Consider the following 21,038-nt stretch of genomic DNA (forward strand, 5'->3'; position numbering starts at 1 on the left):
TAATCTCCATGGTGACATACACATCATGCTACATGTTTAGTAGGCTCCATGGTGACATACACATCATGCTACTTGTATAGCAGTCTCCATGGTAACAGGGACGTCTGTTGTCTGGCCTTACCTCTGCAGGTTGCCATGATGCCACTCCAGGTTCCGTTGGAGGTGCAGGTGCGTACCGGGGAGCTGTCAGCTTCCATGGTGTAGCCTGGGGCGCACAGGAAGGTGACGTTCTGACCGATGGAAAAGTCCTCTCCATACCTCATGCCGTTGGCAGGAACCCCAGGGTCGCCACAATTTATCACTGTGAAACGACGAAGAGGGAGGGAGAGAGTGAGCAAACCAGGGAAGAAGGGAGCACAGGTGGGAGTGAGGAAGCAAAGCGAGGTATGAGGAAATAAATTAAGGAAATAAATGACTCGGGGACACTGAGCGTACTCTCTTGCAGCAAACACACTCACACCTGAGCATAGACACTCCTCTCTCTGACAAAGCACAAGTTCCTTTCAGGCTGTTTCTCTGGTAATATAATATCTATAGCGGTGGTTGAGGTGCAATTTAGACCCTATTATGAGTCTGGTTTAAGATGTGATTTGGGCTGTGACAACAGTCGGGGGGAAACCTAATCCACAAATCATCTGAACCTACCCATTTATGCAGCCAGCAACAGAGATATCTCCACTGAAGAGATTGCCTCTTTTATTCAGAATGATAGATCTCACTATCTAGGGGGAAAATCAATTGCCGTGAGCATGGAGCTCTGTTCTCATACTGGGGTCTCCGGGGTTTAACTTCCATAATCAATTCTGTAAATCTTTTACAAGTATCACTCCCTTCTGTGGATGAGGAATAACGTGTGGTGGGGGGGGAAGACGGCAGACAGCAGAACACCACCTGTTTACCGGCTCGAGCCGGGATAATCAGATGAAAAAGTAACAGAAACACGTCGGTGGTTCTGTGACCGCCACGCCTGACAGCAACACCACCGACACCACTTCGCATTAACTATTCATTTATTTTTTAAATATTTATTTTCATTTCAGGGGGAAAAAAACAGTTTCAACCCTACTGATTTATGTGCCGCCATTTTCAACTCCGGAAATCCCGGTTTTCCACACGTTTTGTGTCTTTTGCGGAATAACGCCGGAGGGGAACAATGCTTCTAAATCAATCATCAGAGGGCGGAAAACATGTCTAGGTGGTGTGAAAAATACCTCTGCCAAAATGCTAATGGGACTCCACCCCTCGCCGAAAAACCATGCATCACCCTTCTGAGCATGCTCAATAAACACACGTAGAAATGCATTCATCAGTACTAGTTTAAGAAGCCGCAGGCAAGGTGTGCATCCCAAATGACACCCTATTCCCTAATTTAGTGCACTACCATTGAAATGTGACTGAACAGGGTGCTTTTTAGGGATGTGAATCAAGGTCTTTATGGAAGCAACGTAAAGATGAAAACGCTGTAGGCAACCCATTCCGACCATCGAATACAGCATGGTCACTGGAGACGGGCCAGCAGGCACTAAAACAGATATGGACAGGAGACAGGCTCTAGGTCACAGACATGGTTTTATATGCAAATAGGATCTAACTGAACTGAAAACACGAGGAGAGGTAGGGAGAATGAATCTGAATTACCTGAGTACGTCTCTCTGTCTCGCTCTTTCTCAATTTAAATTTGAATTTATTGGATGGGAAGTATTTCTTTACATTGCCAAAGCAAGTAAAAAACCAGATAGGAAATACATAGGGGAACATTAAATGCTCAAAGGTTCTAAAAGATCAAAGTATTTCAAATGTTATACTAGCTATGTATAGTGAAACGATAAACAAACAGTGTTGGAAAAGTATATTTGACAGTTGAAAATAAAGATTTAAAGAGAGATCTCTCTTTTTCTTCCCCTCTCTGTCTCCCTTTGTTTCCCCCACTGGCCTCGGGCCTGGATTTAAATCCTGTCGAGTCCCTGGTGCTGTCTCCTTGTCTGAGGAGGGTCTGATGGAGAGGAAGGAGCTGAGGAAGGAGCTGAGGAAGGGGGTAGTCTGGTAATACACACCAGGTAACAGCGAGCACAGAGGGATGGATTAGCGTATCTTCCTGAGCAAGGTCACTGACCTTTGACCTCTCTCAACCCCTCCCAGACACTGTACGTGTGAATGACCTGTTCTCTTAACCCACAGGCTACTGGATGTTAAGGACCCTCTCCTCTCTGTTCATAATCAGAATGATTACACAGAAATACATTTTTTAACTCTGAAGGATAATGGCCAAAGGTGTTGTAAAATAGTTTAAGCTAAATGGTCATAATTTTAGTGAAAATATGAGATATTTATCCTAGAAATGGCTAATCCAAGAGTGTAATATCAGATTTCTCTGGGAAGACGGGTTCTCTTCCCCTGTGAGATACTCTTTTCAGCCTATGTTTGCTGGGTTTTATTTAAATGTTACCACCCACCACCATGGCAATGTTTATTAACCAAAAACACCTACAGCAAGTTGTGATCTGGCAGTGAAAAAGCTTTTAGCAGTTACAAACATTTGGCAACCGAGCGAAACAATTCTGTACGCCTACAATTTATTTGAAAATGTGTCAGTTTTTTTTGTTAAGCTAGTCTGTTATAAAAATTGTAATATATTTTACACATTGCGTGATATGATTAGATTTTAGAACCCAGGAAGATGAATGATTCTATCCATTAACATAACATGAATATTCATTTTACATGCCAATGTGGCTTTGGACAAGCAGTACATTCTATTGGTCCAAAAGACAACACGTGCCCTGGAGCACCACAGTAAACCGAACAAAGTACTTTAACACTGAATGTCCATATTACCCAGCCACATTGCAGTTCTACTGACAATTTGTTGATGCAATTTACTTAAGCTAGCTTAGTGAAACCCCAACATTCTTATGGTGTTTTGTGTATTGCCTCGTCTTACTTACTGGTGCAGATGGGACAGTGAGGTTGGTTTATAGGGACCTACTGGTGCAGAGGGGACAGTGAGGTTGGTTTATAGGGACCTACTGGTGCAGAGGGGACAGTGAGGTTGGTTTATAGGGACCTACAGGTGTAGAGGGGACAGTGAAGTTGGTTTATAGGAACCTACTGGTACAGAGGGGACAGTGAGGTTGGTTTATAGGGACCTACAGGTGCTGAGGGGACAGTGAGGTTGGTTTATAGGGACCTACAGGTGCTGAGGGGACAGTGAGGTTGGTTTATAGGGACCTACAGGTGTAGAGGGGACAGTGAGGTTGGTTTATAGGAACCTACTGGTACAGAGGGGACAGTGAGGTTGGTTTATTGGGACCTACTGGTGAGAGGGGACAGTGAGGATGGTTTATAGGAACATACTGGTACAGATGGGGACAGTTAGGATGGTTTACAGGGACCTACTGGCACAGTTGGGGACAGACGTACAGGTGCAGTTGGGGACAGTGAGGTTGGTTTATAGGGATTTCCCGGTGAATACAGGATTTCCCGGTGAAGACACTGACATGGATAGAGACTTACTTGTGCAGTTGGGGGCAGTGCCAGACCAGGTGGCGTTGGCCAGACACTGGCGTGTGGTGGAGCCGATGAGCAGGTAGCCGTCCATGCAGGAGTAAGTGACCGAATGGGAGTATGTGGTTCCATCCAGCCGGTACACACGGCCGTTACTGGGGGTGCCCGGGTTTCCACACTGCACAGCTGGAGTGGGGGAGAGAGGGGGAGAGGGAGAGAGGGAGGGGGAGAGAGGGAGGGAGGTGTAAGACAGAGTTAGATTTAATGATTTCATGTGATCAATCAAAACTACAAGTTGTTCCATCCCCAGCTACAAATCACCATCACGGACTGCACATTCATTACACAACACATTGGTTAAATTGGATCTTTGTTGAATGGAACTAATTTCATGAATGAAAAATAAAATCTTTCTATAAATTATTTTTGGTGTTTTAATTGCAACTCCACTTGAATTTAAACTGACTAATGTTGTATGTCAAAGCTAAGTACTACATCCTTACCTGCCATAAACTAATCACAATTTACTACTCCTGCATCAAGCCCCATCATACCAGTTTGACCCAGTAAAATAAAGGAAATTTCCTTGAAAATGTCAACGCTATTCACGTCTAGAATAGAGTAGCAATTTAAGAAGCAATTGTTGCAGAGACGGTGTTGCAGTGAAGAACTTTGGGTCATGGAATTTGTCCACGGTGAACTTTCGGGAGCTAGGAAAGGAGGCTAGGAAAGGAGGCTAGGAAAGACCATTAAGGACGGGTCGGGGCAGAGTGAAAGGTGAAAAGTCAGCCTTTCACAGACGGAGTTGTAACACACTCAAGGGTTGAATTTGAAACAGAACAAGCCTTAAATCAACGCTGCAATTGGCTGAAAGAGATAGCAAGAGAGGTGGAGCAAGGGAGAGAAAAGGAGAAGCGAGATTGAGACGAAGACGGAGGAGTGAGGGAGCGAAACAGAGAGGGAAAGAGGTAGGGTGTCAGCGCTGCGTTAGCGCTGGGCTGCCAGAGCCCCTCGGGGGAAAGAGAAGTTAACAATCTGTAAATCTATTTAACTGCAAAGCTTAACTGCAGTGGCTCAGAGGGAAAACGGAGGACACGAAGCCACTGTTTCGAGACGACACTAACGCTATCCTGTCTCGTTGGAGATGAGATGAATACGATGTTTCAGAGGAGCCCGGCGAAAGAGCACTCTCCTCTCTCCAGATAGAGAGCGAGAGAGAGAGAGAGATGCAAACTCTTTTGTCTTTCTTTGACACCCGGGCCATTTTGAGTTGTCTCAGGTAACCCCTCTTGGCTGCCGGATGGGGAGAGAGAAAGGTGGTTTGGTGCCACTCCTCAATTACAGCCTGCGCCAAGTTTCCTGTCACCAACTTCAACCTTTCAGAAATGATGCCTGCTCAACGCAGGCTAGTGTGTATCCACAGAAGGAGATCAGAGGGAGAGGGGGAGGAGGAGAAGGGAGGAGAGCAGTAACCCACACCATTAGCAGTGGCTCCGTGCTGAGGAGCAGGAGGGGTAGGTGTGTGTGTGTGTGGAGGGGGGTCCACAGAGGGCTTAGTGTGTTCCGTTTTTTGTTTATTCCTTTCAATTGGCGTCCCAATTAAGACGCATGCGATCAGATGAGGGGAGAACCTAACTAATTAGTGGCCAAATTAATCAATCAAGTACAAGACAAGACCGTAACTTGTTCAGATGCAACGCTATAAATGAAATCTAACCAAAACGAGGTATTGAATTAACTCTACATTGAAAGACTAACCAGGACTTCTCATGTTTTACGAAACTGAATTGAAAGGAGGAGGAATCTGAAGTGTCCTGGGAGGGTCCAGCTCTCTAGGCTGTTGCCTTGTATTACAGCAGCAAGCTTTCATAACCAGGCCACTATTCTTTCAGCAGAAAGGACTGTTCTCTGTTCTTCCACTTTCCTCTTTCTAACAAAGCGTAGGACTTAAGAAATGTATTTAAAAAGTATAACTATTTGAGGAATAAACCGCATACTTACGGCAGTGCTTTTAGCCGAGCTACAGGGAGCAGAGTGGAGCGAGGACTCAACTAACTATTTGCTTCCCTCAGCAAAGGAGGTGGGGGGTGGGGGGGGGCACTGTATCTGTGAGCCCCCTGTGCAGCGCCTAGTCTGGTCCCCCCCCCTGGGCCTAATGTGCTGCTAGCTGTAGGGGCCCCTGCAGCGAGAGCAGACAGACCTACGGATCGGCGCTGAGGCATTGTGGGTACATGGGCCGCTACACAGCCATGTAGTCAGTTAGCCCTGGGCTGAAGGCATACAGCTGGGGGTGGCTAGAGGTTGGCGGCTCGGGTGGGGGGGGAACAAAGTCGGGAGGGGGGGGGGGGGTGTTGGTTTGTGTCGTGTTCGGACACTTGGAGGCTTACGTTTACAGAAGGGCTGAGTTCCAGACCAGGTGCCGTTGGGGAAGCACATCCTCTCAGCGGAGCCGATCAGCTCGTAACCCTCGGAGCAGCTGAACTTCACCTTACTGCGGATACGGAAGTCGCTCTCCTCCCTGCTGCCCTGGGACGGGGTGCCTGGGTCCCCACACGTGCCCTGGGAGTCACCTGCACGCACACACACACACACACACACACACACACACACACACAGGAAATTGGAAAATAGAATGAATACCAGAGGCTACAAGGCCATCAAAAAACCCCACAAGCCCTGTGATGACCTCCAAGCGGCCAACACACAGACCTCAACTCTTTTACTCAAGGTTTCTCAGTATCTCACCGGAAATTGCTGTGGCTGATTGATTCAGTTGCCATAACCCTTGCCCCCTCGGCAGAGCTCCCGGTCTGTTAGCCCTGGGCCGGCTCCCAAACAGCACCCTATTCCCTTTTCAGTGCACTTTAAACCAGGACCCAGGTCAGGCACTATGTGTGGGGGATGGAGAACCGTTTGGCATGTAAACTTGGCGGCCTTGAGCCCCACCTGAAGCGTCCACACATCCATCACACACAGACACACCTGTCATGGCCGACCGAGGCAGAAATGACCACCTCAAAGTAAAGGTGGCCACAACTAGGATGGAGGACGCAGTGTGTGTGTGTGTGTGTGGGGGGGTGTACACGCATGCCTTGTTCTCTGTGTTGGAGTTTGTCTCTGCTGTGTGTGTGTGCATCTCTGTGTGTGTGTGTGTGTTTGTGTGTGTGTGCGTACACGCATGCCTTGTTCTCTGTGTCGGAGTTTGTCTCCACTGTGTGTGCGTGTGTGTCTCTGTGAGGTATGCGTCTCTGTGTGTGTGTGTGTGCGTCTCTCTGTGTGTGCGTCTCTCTGGGTTTGTGTGCATTTTTGTCTGTGTGTGTCTCTTTGCGTGTCTTTGTGTGTGTGTGTCTCTCCCTGTGTGTGTCTCTGTGTGTTTCTCTCTGCGTTTGCGTCTTTCCCTGTGTGTGTGTGTGTGTCTCTGTGTGAGTGTGTGTCTTAGTGTGAGTTAGTGTGTGTGTGTCTCTCTGTGTGTGTGTGTGTGTGCATGCTGAATGTCTATGTCCATGTCAGTAATTACAGGGTTTAACACTCTCAGATGGCCCAGTGGTCAACAGCATTGGGCCAGAAACCAACAGGTTTCAGGTTCAAATCCTCACGCTGCCACGGTTAGGAAAAACACCAGTCAATACGCCCTTAAGCGAGGTACTTAACCATAATTGCTCCTCTAATTCATTTAAATGCAAAATGAGATACTTCTGTGCCATCAATAACAGGTATTTAGTGTTCTCATGTTCTGCATTTATAAGTGTCCATCTATTTGATAACTGTATCAATCTTCCCACTATTTGTAATGTCAAGACTCCAGATAGATGAAAAAAAGGTTTCTCTGTTGTTTACATAACTTAATGACATCGGTTAAGACCTAATTATTTGTTCCAACAACAACTAATAATTTATCCTCCGAATTTCTTTGAAAACATTACTTTATTACTTATTCTGATCAATTGTTTATTCTGATCACACACACACACACGCGTTTTACTATCCTAGTGAATACGGAAAACATTACTCCCATTCAAAATGATATTTTCCCTAACCCTAATGTTAAACCCTGACCTCAACTACACTCCATACCCTAAACCCCAGAATCGCTTTTCCTCATGGAGTCCAGCATAATGTCCCAAGGAGGTCATCCATGTGGCATTGTAAAACGAGTACACACACACACACACACACATAAACACACACAGGCTGTAGACTGTATACATGCAGGCAGAAGGCCCCTGACACAGAGGCTGCCCAGTTGGCAGATGGAAGTGTCCGCCATTAAAGAGCTGTTCCCTGGCCTGTCCCTCTGTATTAATGCACCAGTGGGCCACTTTCACAGATTAGCTGTTGTCCTTCCCATCGATGCCCCCATATCCCTCCACCATCCAGCTCTCAGGAGGGAGCTACTTTACAGCTCTGAACTGTGTTATGGTGGGGCTATGTTATGCCCCTGGGATGTTTATCGCAGAAAGCCCAGAGTCCCACAGACAGTTTGGCCAATGAGGCTGAACGCTCAGAGAACACCGCTTTCTTAGCAGTTGCTAAGTGATAAATCACGCTACTGGGTTACGCCGGTCATTTCAGTTTTCAAAAGTTGTGAAGACCACCACTGAAAGAACCTCAACACAGTTGGTACACATGATCCGGATGCTGGTCAATAGAGATGCTTGTCAATGTCACTAATGACCTCACAGGGGAGGGGCTAAAACGTCCGTGGATCAAGTGGTCCGAGCGTTCTGCTTCTGCTCTGTTTACTCACATACTGGCTGTCTGTTAATATGGTATTAACATATCATATGTCCCGAAACAATATTTCCTGTTTTTGAGCAAACCACAATATCCAGAATTCATAGTGATCTCCAGCTCTTGCAGTGGTTATTTTCACAATCTCATGAAGTCTAACCTACAAGATCCCAGGAATCTGAAAAACTAGAACCCCACCCGTTTGAAAAGACTTCAGGTTGGGAAAGAGGGCTCCTGTCAGGACCCGTGAAGCCAGATAAAGTCAGTCAACCTGGCTGTCCTTCAATGCAATCCAGCGGCTCTGTTGAACAAAGACAACCATGACAAAGACTTCTCCAGCCACTAGTGTGACAGAGAAATCGAGAAACACCCCATTTGCTACAAAACCTCTCATCAAAATTCTGTCTCTCTGCATATGTATATAGCGTGACAGCAAATATACAAACAGGTTTCCCGTCTGGGATTTTCCCTTTAAATTCAGGTATTGTTACCTCCACTATTTAATCCAAATGCCCATTATAACGTTGCGAGGACCACAAAACTAGCTTACAGTGGCAACATTTACTACCTATTCCTATTTATCTGGTATACATGATACTGTTTCTAAGTCTCCAAGATCAACATGATCCACTAATTTCAAAAGGTTATGCTGGCCATGGTCTTCAGCATAGATTCTTTGTGTTTACAACACTGCATCATTAAATTCTGGCCATTAAAAATGATTCAGCCTGCCAGCGAATTTGGTAGTTTTAACATTATATTTAAGCTAACTTCAGCCATGAAACGGCAGGTTGACTTGAACAGTATCTTCCTTAGACACGTTAGCAACACTACAGTGTAGCTATGGCACTTGATGATAGTGCTAATGTTCGCTTGACAGTGGAAAATATGAAAGTTCCTGGGAAACGAATGAACACAGACGCAACATGTCAAAAATAAATTCTAGTGAAGAAATGTATACAGTAAACCCGCAGCTATCCGCGGTTCCACATTCGCGAACTCCGCAGTATCCGCAGAGATTTTTCAAGAAGTCTGAAATTCTAAAAACGCCATAATTTCAGCCATCCAATCGCCAATCCGGTTAATTATATGAAGTGCAAATATAAAGTAAACTGTCCATTACATAACGATTATGCAAATAAACGGTCACACGCACAATGTGTTGTTTTCCTAGATGTGATTGTGTTGAATTAATACTTATCCGCGATTTGTGTCACTTCGGCGAGAGTTGGCAGAACCGATACCTGGCGGATACGGGGGTTGTCCTGTACACACATTCTGTCACTGCCGTCAAATTCTGCCGCCTGAGAGTCCAAACAATTTTCCTCTGAGCCCATGAAACACTGAGGTATCACACACAGCCAGTCCAGGCCCAGGGCCTTAGCGGCCAGACAGCCTGTTAGCGGTATTAGCAGTCACCGCTACCGCCACCGCCAGGTTATTAGACACCACGGGGACCTGAACAGACGCTCACACTGGACTGGCCACTGCTGTGCTCTCGCCAGTGGCGTATCTGCCGCACGTCATCAAGGGCCCCTGTGCAGTGCACACCACTGTAGACGTGACTGGCGTAAAACAGCTTGCAGGGCCCTGCCTCGCAACATCGGGTCTCAGCGCGCTGGGCGTCGTCTGAAAATATCCAGCCGGCCAATCACCCAGAACCATGTTTGCAAATATCCGGGGTGCGCATCATGCGGAACCTTGTCTGGGTCAATGGGGCCCATATAAAATCTAGACCTTGAGTTCATGTCATGTGTATACATTATATACAGTATATGCTGTCCTTAGTTCCTATAGACAGTTTGAGCGTGACAGCTGAATTTATGTGGGCATAAGCTGCACTTTAAAGGGCACGCTGTGTCTTGGTTTTAAATGTACCTCTGGGGTCCAGCAAGATGATTTAAACCTTTTAAAGCACAAAGGACAAAGGAAGCTGGTTCCAGTAGACACACACACACTCCAAAACACACACGTGCACACTTAGGTACTGTACATAGTGGGAAATGGGGAAGGGGTCACAACAAGGGCAGACTTATAAGGAGATGGATGGTAGCCACGTTCCGGAGAGAGGCACCGGTGACCGATGCTGCTGTGTGAGTGTGACTAACCAACCAGACCCCTCAGGCCAGACATGACATGACAACGTCTGGTTGCACCTAGGTAAACTGAGTGTGTGTGTGCGCGCGTGTGCGTTTGCCAAGTGTACATGTGTGATAAGTGCACGTATGTTGGGCGTGAATTTCACCTTTACTTTCGGCGTAAGCGAGAAAGTGCAGTGTGTGTCTGCGTTTGTGTGTTTGTCTGTGTGTGTGTGTGTGTGACTACATTCACGAGTGACACGATGAGACTGCGCCTCCGCAGAACCGTATACGTGTACATGACTGCCGTTATCTAACCAGGTGAAACTCCGGCTGGTTGGCCGTGAGAGCTGGGTCGGGGGTTTGGAGTGTGTGTGTGTGTGTGTGCGTGTGTGTGTGCGTGTGTGTGTGTGTGTGTGTGTGTGTGTGTGCGGGTGGGTGCAGTTCCCGGGTCCCAGGAGGACTCTCTGTCAGGGAGAATGTGCTGACAAAGCTGGGCTGGACCGAGGCTCCAAGGGCGGGGGGAGGCTACGGCTGTATTAGCTGTCCCCGCGGTGCTGTAGTACTCATCTAAAACGACGGCCCAGAGACCCACTACACACAGACAGGGAGATGGACAGGGTAGTGAATGGGAGGGAGGGAGGGAGGGAGGGAGAGAGAGAGGGGGAGAGAGAGAGTAAAGGGGAGAAGGGTGTGTCGGGGAGGAGAGCAGAGAGAGAGAGAGAGATTGAGAGGGAGGGAGAACTCCAGAGATGTAAGGGGAGAGAAAGACGGCGATGGAGCGAGGAGGAAGGACAGGACTGGCTGTCACGAGCAGTGATACGCAGCAACGGCTCCAGACAGCCAGGAGACAGCCACAAAGTCACCACCAACACAACACAGGATCTTAACCCCCCTGTCCCCCGCCAGGTCTCACAACAGGTACGGATATGGACACACTGGGGAGAAGGGAGACAAGAGGGAGGCATGGGGTCACCTCCCTGGCGTCGCGCCGCAGACACCCCCTCAAAGCGGCCTGGGACTTCTGCGTTCGCCACAGAACTGCCCGAGTGGCGTATTGTCGCACCCCCGAATCTTGTCGTGCCTTTGCGGGAAAAATCCCAGCAGCATGATCCCCATTGGGTCCAACGGGCAAAGGGGAAGTAAATGATGTCGCTAGCCGGGGTGCAGCCGGAGGGAAGCTGGGGCCTCAGGCCAAGAGGTCAGGCAAAGACCAAAGGTCAGGTAGGCGGTATTACAGTGTACAGTCTCAGTAGCAGCTGATTAGATCACTGCACATAATCCAAAATAAGAAATCCTTATTAGAAAGCCCCTGTCAACATGCCTTTCGTTAGCGAATCGGTGGGGGTTTTCATTAAGAGTGGCTATTGTCTTCAGGAGTTCAGCCAGTCTTAGTAGGAGTTGAGTAATTCACACAAGCTATTGACTCCTTCTCACAAGGCGTTAAGTCAGTATCAGTTGTAATTGAGTCATTCTCACAAGGCGTTAAGTCAGTATCAGTTGTAATTGAGTCATTCTCACAAGGCGTTAACTCGGTATCAGTTGTAATTGAGTCATTCTCGCAAGGCGTTAACTCGGTATCAGTAGTAATTGAGTCATTCTCACAAGGCGTTAACTCGGTATCAGTAGTAATTGAGTCATTCTCACAAGGCGTTAACTCGGTATCAGTAGTAATTGAGTCATTCTCACAAGGCGTTAACTCGGTATCAGTAGTAATTGAGTCATTCTCACAAGGCGTTAACTCGGTATCAGTAGTAATTGAGTCATTCTCACAAGGCGTTAACTCGGTATCAGTAGTAATTGAGTCATTCTCACAAGGACTTGAGTCTGTATCAGCCGGAGCTGTAATTATCACACGGAACAGAGGGGTTTGAGACAGTATCAGGACCTTGAGTTAGTTTTAATAGGACTCCCAGTAGGACCCTCTTTATCCAATAAGTTATTATGGTCTGTCTTCAGTGCAGAGGATCAGGACACACCAAAGCACATCCCGCCTAACTGTGCTAATTCTTATCACACTACTTTCTTAAACAGGAAGCATGCCTGGGTCAACCCTGCTGGAGGAAAGTACTGCTCTGGCTAATAACCTTAATTATCACCCAGTTAGAGGAGTCACCAGAGCCTGACATCCTTCCCACCTAACCCAGAGCAACATATCCATGCCTGACATCCTTCCCACCCAACACATAGCAACATATCCATGTCTGACATCCTTCCCACCTAATCCAGAGCAACATATCCATGTCTGACATCCTTCCCACCCAACCCAGAGAAACATATCCATGTCTGACATCCTTCCCACCTAATCCAGAGCAACATATCCATGTCTGACATCCTTCCCACCCAACCCAGAGAAACATATCCATGTCTGACATCCTTCCCACCTAATCCAGAGCAACATATCCATGCCTGACATCCTTCCCACCTAACCCAGAGCAACATATCCATGTCTGACATCCTTCCCACCCAACCCAGAGCAACATATCCATGTCTGACATCCTTCCCACCTAATCCAGAGCAACATATCCATGCCTGACATCCTTCCCACCTAACCCAGAGCAACATATCCATGTCTGACATCCTTCCCACCCAACCCAGAGCAACATATCCATGTCTGACATCCTTCCCACCCAACCCAGAGCAACATATCCATGTCTGACATCCTTCCCACCTAACCCAGAGCAACATATCCATGTCTGACATCCTTCCAACCTAACCCAGAACAACTCAACTCCTAGTGAACATGACTCAACTCCTAGTGACCTTGACTCAACTCCTAGTGATCATGACTCAACTCTTTATGAGAATCAAAACTGATTGGCCTGATACATGCATGAGAGCAAGCAGAGAGATGTTAAGCCCCCTATGGCCTTGGTAGTGCCCTTATAATAGTTTTTAAGAAATAGACATAAACACAGTATAAACACAGAATAAACACAGTATATTCCCCTTCATTATTTCAATCAGCAAGGTAAAGTGTGAAGAAAAATAAATAAATCTACACTGCAGCTCAGATCAGATAGTAAGATTAAAGGGGATCAAAAAGATAAATCTATAACTCATTGTAAACATTTCTATCCACCTGCTCAGGATATTTCTGGATTATTTGTTTTCTGTCCAAATGCATTTTGTATGATTTTTAAGTACTTTAAGATTACAGTACATTAGACCTTCCCTAAGCTGAATTTAATATTGCAATCGAACTATGCAGTTGACAACATGTCACGTGTCCGTGGTTGTTCACCTGCATGATTCTAGAACACCAACCGTTATTCCATTTTCTTCCACCAATGCATCTCTAACTACTACCAATGACCAGAATATAGTGGCTTGCTTCTAACTGGTTTCTTTGAGTTACTGTGTTTTCCAATAAATTATAGAAGACGGACAGTAACAACTTGGCAGCTACTTACCAAATTCTAAATCGTGCCCTTACCTCTGACCTTTTGCATGAACTCCTAGTCTCCTTACTTTGAACTTTAACCCCAACGCTCCAGCACACTGGACAGTTTGGTGCGGTTTGAAGGCAGAGGGCAACTGTGCAACTCCATCACACATCTTATAAGACCAAGGGTCAGAATATGTGAACTATGTTCCACTACAGTGGTTGGCCTGGGACAATTTCTTTCTGATCTAATAGTTGGCTGGCCAGAACATATATAGAAAACAAGCAGCATAATTCATAGGTAATGCAAAAAAAAATCAATTTAATGGCGATAGCGTCATTTCAATCTGGTGTATTTCTTTTCAACCAAATTCTTGATGCTAATATTATATGATTCTGCGATAGAGGGAGGGATAAGGAAAGAAAGAGAAAGTGATACAGGGAGTCAATATACAGGACAGCAAGGCAATGGACGACTTTCAGAGAGCGATCGCAAAATTCCCATCTGTGATTTTCAATGAACGTATTGGTCCTGGGTGAAGGTTCTCAAAAAGAAACAGGAAATATCCAGCGGTGCTAGGAGGAGCAGCTGGTAGTATGGGACACAGCGGGGGCAGTCCCTGATTGGCTGTGTGGTGGGGACGGTGTCAAATGATGATAGCAGATGGTTTTTCTATCAACAGACATTCGGTTTCTTCAAGAAATCGATCGTTGCTCAAATAAACCGCATACTAATCTTATCCCTCTGCAAACACGCAGGTCTCGTTATTTGGAGAAACAAAAGAGACAGTTCTTGCCGAACCCAATGTATCTATAGACAAATACCATTAAAAGATGCATTTAATAATACTTTGTCCAAAACAGTTGCCTTGCTAGAGGCTATAGGATGTTATCTCAGCAGTTCACACAGAAAACCACAAAGACAACAAGGTGATACGTCACCGTACTATTTCTAATAATAGCTTCAGAAGCCGAAGGCTGAAGCTAATACGAGGCAGCCGGTTAGTCTGGCAAACAGAAAATTGACCCGCAACCAGTTCCTTTTCAGACATGATATATAAGTCATGGCTGCTACAGTATTCACACTGACCACTGCATTATATACAGGGGCAGAAACGTGGTCAAACGAGAAACAGGTAAGTACATTTCCTGGGTTTCATGACGGCAGTACAACAAAAGCACTTAACTCATCAAAATACGCAGATAAAGTATCTTTCACAAAAATAAATGACGTATTGAGTTATTACCTTTACTTATGTTGAGAATATGCATAGTCCAGCTCGCACTTTTTGTAACTGGCGTTTCATTGATCACGCTTTCCAAATTCCAAAGCCCCCTAAACAGCCTCGTGTTCTTTCATTCTTTGGTTTCTTGTTTGGCAACTGCCAGATCAAAAAAAGTATATAGTCTATCTTGTCTAATCTCTCTTCTTCCAGCCATGGAGTATTACCATGATGACAGTGACTGGGGGACTATACTCCTTGCTCTTTGGGGCCATCTAGGCTGTACCCGATAGAGAACTATAGAGAACTGATATAGACAAGTTCAAGAATACATAGAGACCCGGCCATTCATTTCAACGCCCCAAAGTGGTCCATTAAAACGATGCTGTAAAACCCATGTGATGAAATCCATAGTGTCTGGTTGGTGCAGCCATCCCACTTAGGCAAGCAACTGACAAATGGCCAGAGCCACTGATGTCTCTTGACCAGTAAAATGTAAACACATTTACCACACATGAGAATTTCAAACATGCATCCATAAAACAGGAAAACATTAACGCATAAACTGCGTGTATATTTAATGAATGTGTATGGAAGGTGCTCTCTGTACATCACAATGTGTGAATGAGCATACATGGCCAGGGCACTACAGGGAATCAATCAGAGAAAGACTAAGCAGGACTGAGAGAGAGACTAGACAGGAGAGAGACTTAGACAAAGAAAGGGAGATAGAGACTGGGCAGTAGAGGAGTAGAGGAAGAAACAATGAGCAGAGAAGGGAGAGAGAGAGAGACTGGAGATGAGGAGAGAGAGAGAGACTGGAGATGAGGAGAGAGAGACTGGAGATGAGGAGAGAGAGGAGAGAGAGAGAGACTGGAGATTAAGGGGAGAGGGGAGAGAGAGAGACTGGAGATGAGGAGAGAGGGGAGAGAGAGAGACTGGAGATGAGGAGAGAGAGAGAGACTGGAGATGAGGAGAGAGAGACTGGAGATGAGGAGAGAGAGGAGAGAGAGAGAGACTGGAGATGAGGAGAGAGGGGAGAGACTGGAGATGGGGAGAGAGAGACTGGAGATGAGGAGAGAGAGGAGAGAGAGAGAGACTGGAGATGAGGAGAGAGGGGAGAGACTGGAGATGAGGAGAGAGAGACTGGAGATGAGGAGAGAGAGGAGAGAGAGAGAGACTGGAGATGAGGAGAGAGGGGAGAGAGAGAGACTGGAGATGAGGAGAGAGGGGAGAGAGAGAGACTGGAGATGAGGAGAGAGGGGAGAGAGAGAGACTGGAGATGAGGAGAGAGAGAGAGACTGGAGATGAGGAGAGAGGGGAGAGAGAGAGACTGGAGATGAGGAGAGAGAGAGAGACTGGAGATGAGGAGAGAGAGACTGGAGATGAGGAGAGAGAGGAGAGAGAGAGAGACTGGAGATGAGGAGAGAGGGGAGAGACTGGAGATGAGGAGAGAGAGACTGGAGATGAGGAGAGAGAGGAGAGAGAGAGAGACTGGAGATGAGGAGAGAGGGGAGAGAGAGAGACTGGAGATGAGGAGAGAGGGGAGAGAGAGAGACTGGAGATGAGGAGAGAGGGGAGAGAGAGAGACTGGAGATGAGGAGAGAGAGAGAGACTGGAGATGAGGAGAGAGGGGAGAGAGAGAGACTGGAGATGAGGAGAGAGAGAGAGACTGGAGATGAGGAGAGAGAGACTGGAGATGAGGAGAGAGAGGAGAGAGAGAGAGACTGGAGATGAGGAGAGAGGGGAGAGACTGGAGATGAGGAGAGAGAGACTGGAGATGAGGAGAGAGAGGAGAGAGAGAGAGACTGGAGATGAGGAGAGAGAGAGAGACTGGAGATGAGGAGAGAGAGACTGGAGATGAGGAGAGAGAGGAGAGAGAGAGAGACTGGAGATGAGGAGAGAGGGGAGAGACTGGAGATGAGGAGAGAGAGACTGGAGATGAGGAGAGAGAGGAGAGAGAGAGAGACTGGAGATGAGGAGAGAGGGGAGAGACTGGAGATGAGGAGAGAGAGACTGGAGATGAGGAGAGAGAGGAGAGAGAGAGAGACTGGAGATGAGGAGAGAGGGGAGAGAGAGAGACTGGAGATGAGGAGAGAGGGGAGAGAGAGAGACTGGAGATGAGGAGAGAGGGGAGAGAGAGAGACTGGAGATGAGGAGAGAGAGAGAGACTGGAGATGAGGAGAGAGGGGAGGAAGGAAGGGGCCACATGGGAGTAGAAGGAGAGGAGGAGAGCGCTGGAAATAGGGCAGGACTGATTAGCCTAACGAAGGGGAGCTTGAAGGCAAAACACAAAGTGCTTCAGACCTCCCCTCAACGAGCACACCCCGCACCCCAAGTGATTAGCAGTCGCCATCTGTGATGAAAACGTTGTGCGCCCAAACCGAGCGCCCTGCCCAGCCCCAGCCCAGACAGACACGTCATTTAGCCTAATTAGAAGAATGAACACATGGAGCATTCAAGTCCTCATCAGCACCGCAAATAAAACTGTTAATTGTAGCTAAGTAGGCTAATGACACTGTCATAACAATGCAATGTCATGTGAATGCTGACGCTGTGTAAGGGTGTTTCTCCACGTTGTTTTCCTGAGTAAAGAGGCCAGCGTATCACACTGGGGTCAACATTTCAGACTGTTTTGTAACGCATTTAAATAGTAATCATGTGCAGTTTCACATAGAAAACATAACTCCACCGTAACTACTACTCCCTGGTTCATAGCCATGTTAAACATTTATAAAGATTAAAAAAGACATATTGGCGTAATTTAAACGATAAAATTATGCAAAACAATATAAAACAGGTTCTATTACAAAAATCATCAGCAGTAATAATAAATTATGATTCAATTGATTATCATTAAGCTACTCAAGTCCTCAAAGGCTTCCTCTGTCCTTGTTCCTGCACACTCTTCTTCTTTTAGGTGAATTAGAGCCCAAGGCTAGAGAGGCCCTCCTGCCCCCCAACGGGCTTTAAGAGGGAGGTGAGGAATGGAGGAAACAATAGGAAGATTTTCTTGATTTTTTCGTCCTTTTGCTGCTTTCTCAAAAACTTGTTGGCTGAGAAGGCCAGGGGGAGAGGGACCTCTGACCTTTAAACTAAGGACCGAGCAAGGAAATGCACCCGGGAATCTCCCAAAAGCACAGAGCAAGCGAACATTTGACAGCTGTTAAGATTTGGAACTGGGTTCCTGGGTGTATGAGTAGCAGACAGAGTGAGCCACCTTCGTTGAATATGACTACCAACCGTTAGCTAATTAGCTAGGATATATAAAAAATACATATATTTCAGTAATTTTGCTGGCATTCTTCCCCAGAGTGACTTACAGGACCTGTTGTAGATACAGTAAGTGCATTGTTTAAGGACACATCTTAAAAGTATCTTGGTATGTAGCTTTATGAGGCGATGCCATAAAAAAAGTGTTATAAATCAACAACAAAAATTCACAGGAATAAAATATGACTGTCTGTTGGTGAATTTGAAACAACTGGAAATTTCACTTGAGGACAAATGTACTTGTTTTAGACGTATGGTTTTGTTTTATGCATCATGTTGAATTTATTCTATATTACAGGGCCTTGATTTAAACTCTTAAAGACATTTGTTTGGCTATATGCCTGCCCAGTCTATCCAACATCAGCAGACATTATAAGGTTGCAGTGAACTTCATACTTCATTCAAGTGTCCTTTACAAAGATTAATTCAGAAAAGTGTCCAAAAGCAATATCCTGTAATTTTGTAGGATCAAGCTCAATGTGCAATTCAGTTGCTATGTCTTTGAATTGTTGACTGTGAACACATTCATATTTACAGCATCAACCTTGCTGTTATTATAATGGTATAGCAAGAAACAACTTTATGATGAATAAAGTTGCTTTTTTACTGTATGTCACATTATTTTTGACAAATTACTTAGGACTTCAAGCATGAGAAAGGGCTTAAATTGATTCAACTCATGCATTATAAATTGACTATCTACTTGTTCCCCCTTTATATCTTAATGTAGTCCCAAGCAAATAAGTAGCAAAGTATTATTTATGACTTTGCAACAGCTCCAAACAGTCCACTACAAGACATTTTCACAGGGTACCATAAGACTGCAGGGACACAGATGCATTTATTTAACTTGTAAATTTCCCCAGAGAAACACTCAAACAAAGTAAATGAAGCATTAAGATAAATAGTATACTTTATCTCAACATCATTGTTTTCGAGCCAGGATCCTAAAACTATGAACCATGATTAAGACAGCTGTTGAGAGAGGGAGTACAGAAATAAATCTGCCCTAGTCTGTAAGTCTTTCCTCCTACTCCCTTCTTCACTACAAATCAATCTTCCTCCCTTGTTCTATCTCCCTCCCTCTTTTACTCCCTCTCCCCCTCTCCCCCTGACTCCCTCTCTCCCTCCATTTGTTCACACACCTCTCTGATTGAGGAGGTGAGACTGTCAGTTTGTGTTCCTAAATCTCACAGTAGCTGTCAGCTTTAGGCCCACACACTGGGACACGCTTTACACTACTTAATAACTGGGTTCGGCAGGGTAGCTCACATGCAGCTAAACTCAGGATGAACCCCACTAATGACGGCAGAGTCGGTTGAATGAATCTTCCTCTGAAGGCAGCTGATCCCTGTAGGCTGAAATTATTTGATTGGTAGACTCAATAGTGAGGGTGGAGCTTCCATTCAAAAACAGGCTTGGCATGGTTAGTGCCTGTCCCTACCCTGAACTCTTTACTCTACTCTAAACCCTTAACCATTTGAAAGTCCATCATTTTGTGGTAGAAAAACAGCCGTTGTTCCCATCAGCCCTATATATTCCATCAGCCCTATGTGCCCTCAGTTCCATGTCCCCTCAGTTCCATGTCCCCTCAGTTCCATGTCCCCTCAGCCCCATGTCCCCTCAGCCCTATGTCCCCTCAGCCCTATGTCCCCTCAGCCCCATGTCCCCTCAGCCCCATGTCCCCTCAGCCCCATGTCCCCTCAGCCCTATGTTCCCTCAGTTCTATGTTCCCTCAGTTCCATGTTCCCTGCATATCCCCCCAGAGACATCCATAAACGGTGTGGTCAGAATCAGAGTCTCCACTGCCCAGCACCTCTGGAGATTTCAGTATAAGTGCATTGCTCAAGGGCACATTGACAGAATCAAACCAGAAACCTTTGTGTTAAAACTGCCTCCCAGGGTAGTAGCAAGTCTCTCAAACAACAATAACAACAAGTAAAGACAGCAATGGAGGGAAGAGCGATACTACTTGATAACACACCTTGTGGAAGTGATTTTCACTGTGTCTTACAACTCTTATTCAGCCGTCCCTCTAGTGTTTTATGCTGGCCAATGACTCACCTTTGGGGAATAATCAACCAAAAGAGTGATTGCGGGATGGGGGGGGGATAGAGTGACATGAACGGAGAGAGGGAGAGACAGAAAAAAAAGAGAGGGCGATGGATGGAGATGGAGACAGAGAGCAACCCACGTAGAAAAAGGTGAGAAAAGGGTGAGATGGCTCCTCTGCAGTTTGCCGTAGTGAAAAGCAGATGGCATATAATCTCAAAGAGGGACAGCAAACACTTAGCACCAACCCAGTACTCCCCAGAGATCAACTACTGGTCCCCCTCTGCGTCCTCATAAGCACCCTAGTCCGTCTGTAGTTCACTACATCTGACCAAAGCCTACAGGCGGTGTAATCAACAGGGAGTGTTTTGGGGCACAGCCTTCAACTTCTGTGTAGGGAAAATGAAGCGGCCCTAATTATCCAGAGAATGACATCCTTCACAGGCTGAAGAAAAATACCGTTAGCGGCAAATGTCTTATTCCTCCATCCTGGCATCCCCGACTGGGGTCATTGTAATCCTTAATTAAATGGAGTCAGATAATGACTTCCGTCCACACTGCACCACATTCTAATGTATTTATTTAGCTATTTTACATATTGAGTGGAAGAACAGGAAGGAGAGGAGGAAGAAGAAAAAGAAGCAATTTATTGGGCGGAAGGAAGGAAGGAATGCATGGTAACTGGGTCTGTGTGTGTGTGCATGGGTGTGTGAGGGAGAAAGAAAGAGAGAGAGAGAAAGAGGCTGCAGGGGTGAAGACGGCATTGTGTTGAGGAGAAGGGACGCTGTGGCT

At 46.2% G+C, this 21,038-nt stretch overlaps 1 protein-coding gene across 5 annotated transcripts in view; it reads right to left on the reverse strand.

Moving 5' to 3' along the window:
• csmd3b (CUB and Sushi multiple domains 3b) overlaps positions 1–21,038 on the reverse strand; it is a 418,091-nt gene that overhangs the window by 24,845 nt on the left and 372,208 nt on the right. For all 5 annotated transcript variants that reach the window (XM_034294760.1, XM_034294758.1, XM_034294759.1 and 2 more), the window contains 3 exons: positions 5,892–6,074; positions 3,514–3,690; positions 122–301 (listed from right to left, as the gene is read on the reverse strand). In XM_034294760.1, the coding sequence (XP_034150651.1) occupies positions 122–301; positions 3,514–3,690; positions 5,892–6,074 (540 nt within the window). The remainder of the gene's footprint in view (positions 1–121; positions 302–3,513; positions 3,691–5,891; positions 6,075–21,038) is intronic.

This window comes from Esox lucius, chromosome 10 (genome assembly GCF_011004845.1).
Source record: "Esox lucius isolate fEsoLuc1 chromosome 10, fEsoLuc1.pri, whole genome shotgun sequence".
Taxonomy (NCBI): Eukaryota; Metazoa; Chordata; class Actinopteri; order Esociformes; family Esocidae; genus Esox; species Esox lucius.